The sequence below is a fragment of the Grammomys surdaster genome, unplaced genomic scaffold (assembly GCF_004785775.1).
Source record: "Grammomys surdaster isolate TR1022 unplaced genomic scaffold, NIH_TR_1.0 747, whole genome shotgun sequence".
Lineage (NCBI taxonomy): Eukaryota > Metazoa > Chordata > Mammalia > Rodentia > Muridae > Grammomys > Grammomys surdaster.
Window position 1 is genome coordinate 26,879 of NW_021605166.1, and position 4,696 is coordinate 31,574.

Below are 4,696 nucleotides of genomic sequence, written 5' to 3' on the forward strand. Positions count from 1 at the left end.
CTCTCTCTCTCTCTCTCTCTCTCTCTCTCTCTCTCTCTCTCTCTCTCTCCGTTTTTCTTCTTTTTGGGATCAATCTAAAGAATGGACTATTTTCTGTAAGCTTAAGTAATGTCCAGCTCATACAAGAGGAGTTTAAGAAGAGAACACACACACATCAGCCAACCAATAGTAGCCTAAACAATAAAAACCGGCATCAGTTAATACTCTGCCTTAGAATCTCTGTTGGCATGAGTTTGGGTTTGTTTCTTTGTTTCCCTTTTTCTTTTCCTTTTTTTTTTATTTGTTTTCCCATCTGTAAATCCATACATATACTTTGGTTTCCAATATTTCAAAACAAAGGCTTCTTGTGATTCTATTTCAAGGGCACTCTGGAGGTCAGAAGAGCTTCCTCAGAAGAGCTTCCTTACAATTCTCCACATGTAAATTGGATTTACATCCCTGTCATCTAGAGGATAACAAGTATGGGGGGGGGACAAGGAAAAGAATTAAGAGGGTGGTGATTGACTGATTGCTTTGGATATTTCTTTCCTGTGTGACCCTGACCCTCACAATCCAAACAAATGAACACACTAAGAAGAAAACTAAGCAAAGGAACTGGTGGCCTTGGAGGCCAGCCTGGTGTTGCTCCTGAGTCTAATTTTTAAAGATAGATTTATTTGTTTATTTATGTATTTATTTAGTATATACGAGTACACTGTTGCTCTCTCTTAGACAAGCCAAAAAGAGGGTATTGGATCCCATGCCAGATGATTGTGAGCCACCGTGTGGTTGCTGGGAACTGAACTCAGAATCTTTGGAAAAGCAGTCAGTGCTCTTAACCACTGAGCCATCTCTCCAGTGGCCCCACCCCAGTCTAATTTTTAAAAGACAGAGATGTGAGGAAAATCAGATGGCTTAGTGGAAGTAAGCCTGTGTCGTATGGTATGGGTGCCAACAATATAATTTATCTTACCCAAGGTGACACGTGACATGATGGCAGACAACCACACAATTAGTGAAGAAATTAAACTATACCCTATGATGAAATTCTCCCTGTCTGTCTCTCTGTCTCTTCCTCTCTGTCCCTCTCTCTCATACAGGAATAAATATTGAAATTAAGCTAAATGTACAATGACAGGAAGCCAGGTGTGATGCTGCATGTCTTTAATCCCATCATTCTGGAGGCAGAGGCGTATAGATCTCTCTCTCTCTCTCTCTCTCTCTCTCTCTCTCTCTCTCTCTCGTGTGTGTGGGGTGTGTGGGGTGGGGGTGTGGGGTGTGTGGGGGTGTGTGGGTGAGTGTGTTGGAGGAAGGCAGGCCTAATATAGGTACTGATTTCTAGGTCTATGTGCAGAGACCCCTGACTCAGCTAAGAAAAAAAACTGAGAAGGAAAATAATAGATATGATTAACTTGGAATAAACTGAACAGAATTAAAAAAAAAAAGACAGACTTAATAAAAAGGGGGGGAAGCGTCAGTAATGGTGTGGCCTGGCTTATAGAGAAGGGTCAAACACTGGTCTGCCATTTCCTCCTTGGTTGAACAGGCACACACACACACACACACACACACACACACACACGCAGAGAGAGCAGAGAGAGAGGGGAGGGGAGAGATGAGCAGAGGGCGGGGAGAGACAGAGACAGAGAGACAGAGAGACAGAGGATAAAAAACATCAGGGGGATGGGTTGGGGTTGGGACCTGCTCTACCTGCACAGGCTCATGCTGCCATCTGCTGTCCAGCCAACATTCCCTGTAACTCCAGAGTCAAGTTTTTTGCATAAAATCAATCAGCGAGAGAGGATTCCAGTGTGTATGTCTGAGAATTCATTATCTTTTTTTGCTCTGGCTCCAGGCGACTGACTGAAGAAAACAATAGGCTCATACCTAGCTCTTTCAAAATGGTAATGGAGTTGATAACACAACCCACGAGGAAGGGAACAATTCCCTCTCACCCAGCCTTGCCCTGACAACTCAGGGATTTCTAAGGGTGAATCTGGACAATATTTACATGATTTCTACTGAATGTTCAATAAAATAAAGCTCGTGGAGGGCTGGAGAGATGGCTCAGTGGTTAAGAGCACTGACTGCTCTGCCAGAGGTCCTGAGTTTAATTCCCAGCAACCACATGGTGGCTCACAACCATCTGTAATGTGATTCGATGCACTCTTCTATTTGACAGAAGTTCACACTATCTTGCTAGCTTGGAGTGGTTGGATATGCAGAGAGGAAAGTTTTGCTGTTGGGTTTTTTTTATTTTCCCCTTTGGGGTGGGATGCTTTTTTAAAAATATAGTACAAATTGTGTTTTCTATACAATATTCTGGTAATATATATATATGAATCTCCACTGGAGAAAGAACAATATTCTCTTCTCCTGTGGTTTTCACTTGGAGACGACTTCTGTGCTTCTGACTTTGTACTTTCATCCATTTTCCACTCTGAGAACTGTGTTTAGACCTGTTACAGGGCCCCCTGGGTTATGAAACAAACAAACAAACAAACAAACAAATTTAGAGCAGGTAACAACTGACTTTGCACAAAGAGGCTGTAGGCTCCTCTTTGGAGATAATACTGTGTGAAATTTCCTCAATAAACCAAAGTCAAATTTGAACTATACAAGGGGTACACTGTAGCAAATTACCATTGCTTGTGCATATAGAAAGCATTTTCTCCTTTCCTTTCTTTTCTTTCTCTTCTTTTTTTTTTATTGAAAAGTTCAGCTGGTCCTGGTGGTGCACATACCCTTAATTCCAGCACTACTCATTCAATAGAACTTTTCCTGAAAAATCTCAATTCTCAGGAGCCTTATGGTAGGCCCTGTTAGGTTCTGGTTCCCTCTTCTGTCATGTAGGCATATAAAGCAGCAGATAGAGCGCTCACATGCACACACACACACACACACACACATTGAAAAAAATAAGGAGTAGCCAGACAGTGGTGGCGCACGCCTTTAATCCCCAGCACTTGATAGGCAGAGGCAGGTGGATTTCTGAGTTTGAAGCCAGCCTGGTCTATGGATTGAGGTTCCAGGACAGCCAGGGCTACACAGAGAAACCCTGTCTAAAAAAAAAAAAAAAGAAAAAAGAAAATGAGAGAGAGAGAAAAGAAAAGAAAAGAAAAAATAAGGATGAATCAATAAATAAGAAGAAAACAAGATTCTGTCTAGCTTTTGTCCAGCTGTTTGGGGGACTGAGCGGTCCTCCATGAGTTTGAGGCTAGCCAAGTCTCCAGAGAAAGTTCCAGGGCTGCTGGGGCTCCACCTATCTTGAGGCAAACTAAAGCCATCTATGTTTAAATCAAAATCCTCGATTCTCAGGACCTTATGGTGGGTCCTTCTAGGTTCTGGTGCCTTCGGACAGTGATTCTCAGTGAATGATATTTATGCTGATTTATATTTTTACCTATTTTGACTGGCTAACTGGCTATCTATCTAAGTAAGTAAGTAAGTAAGTAAGTAAGTAAGTAAGACAGAAAATCTGCCTGGCATACAGAAGGAGTTCCAGGATGACTGGTTATATTTATCTTTCCTTATGCATTTTAATTAAAAGTGACAAAAATGTAAAATGTTTGATTCCTCTGGTACTTAAAAGAAATAGATAGATATATGGTCCTGAGTATAATATCCTGATGTTGTTCTCTCTAAATCCTTGTTTTCCCACATGAAAGCACTTGAGGTGGTCCAACGTGAGGTCTGGGAACAACTGAAAGAGGCCTACGTGGTCGGAGACCCTAGAGTGCTGCGCCAGTTTCAAGTAGGAGACACAGTTCTAGTTCAGCACCACCAAGCTGCCTATGGCATCCCACCATGTTTGGCCTATGGAGAAACAAGGTAATTGGCTTGAACATGCATGATCTACACCGACAATCACTGGAGATCATCTTGCGCTACCTGTGGGAGCAGGTGACTGGCTCCAAGGACTCGAAGCCTCTGGCCGAGGCTGGTGCAGTGGGCCAGAGGGCACTAGAGACCCTGCGGCACTTGGGCGATGACATGCAGCGCAACCATGAGACGGCATTTCAGGACATACTTCAGGAATTAGACATTAAAAACAAAGATGGTGTTAAATCTTTTTCTCGAGTGATGGACCACGTTTTCAAAGATGATGTAACAAACTGGGGCAGGATTGTGACTCTTATTTCTTTTGGTGCCTTTGTGGCCAAACACTTAAAGAACATAAACCAAGAAAGCTACATTGAACCCTTAGCAGAAAGTATCACAGATGGTCTTATAAGGACGAACCGGGACTGGCTTATCAAACAAAGAGGCTGGTATGGGTTTGTAGAGTTCTTCCACATACAGGACAGACTAGAAGGCAGCATCAGAAATGTGCTTCTGGCTTTTGCAGCTGTTGTTGGAATAGGGGCTGGTCTGATATATCTATATCTAATAAGATAGCTTTGTGAGTGCAATAAGGTGGACTTGAAGCTGCCCTCAAGAAAGAATGTTGCTTTTATGTAGACCATTCCGGGGTGATTAGGGACTCTGTGAACAAGCTTAGAGAGAGATTAGACCAAAGACAAAGAAACAGAGAAGCACAACAAAGCTGGTTTGAAAGTTGGTTCAACAGATCCCTGTGGATGACCACTCTGATATTTTCCCTTGCTGATCCCCTATTGATTCTGTTTTTTGTTTCTGACTATAGGCCTCTGTGTGTGAAACAGAATAGTTACCTTTGTTAGAGAAAGAATAAGTGCTGTCTAGATTTTAATGTTAC

The 4,696-nt window shown here is 42.4% G+C and overlaps 1 protein-coding gene across 1 annotated transcript; it reads left to right on the forward strand.

The window, feature by feature from the left end:
• The first annotated feature begins 3,825 nt into the window (after nt 1-3,825).
• On the forward strand, nt 3,826-4,377 carry LOC114633714 (induced myeloid leukemia cell differentiation protein Mcl-1 homolog). The gene has a single exon (XM_028782319.1). The coding sequence runs from the start codon at nt 3,826-3,828 to the stop codon at nt 4,375-4,377; it is 552 nt and encodes a 183-aa protein (XP_028638152.1).
• Nucleotides 4,378-4,696: the final 319 nt, after the last annotated feature.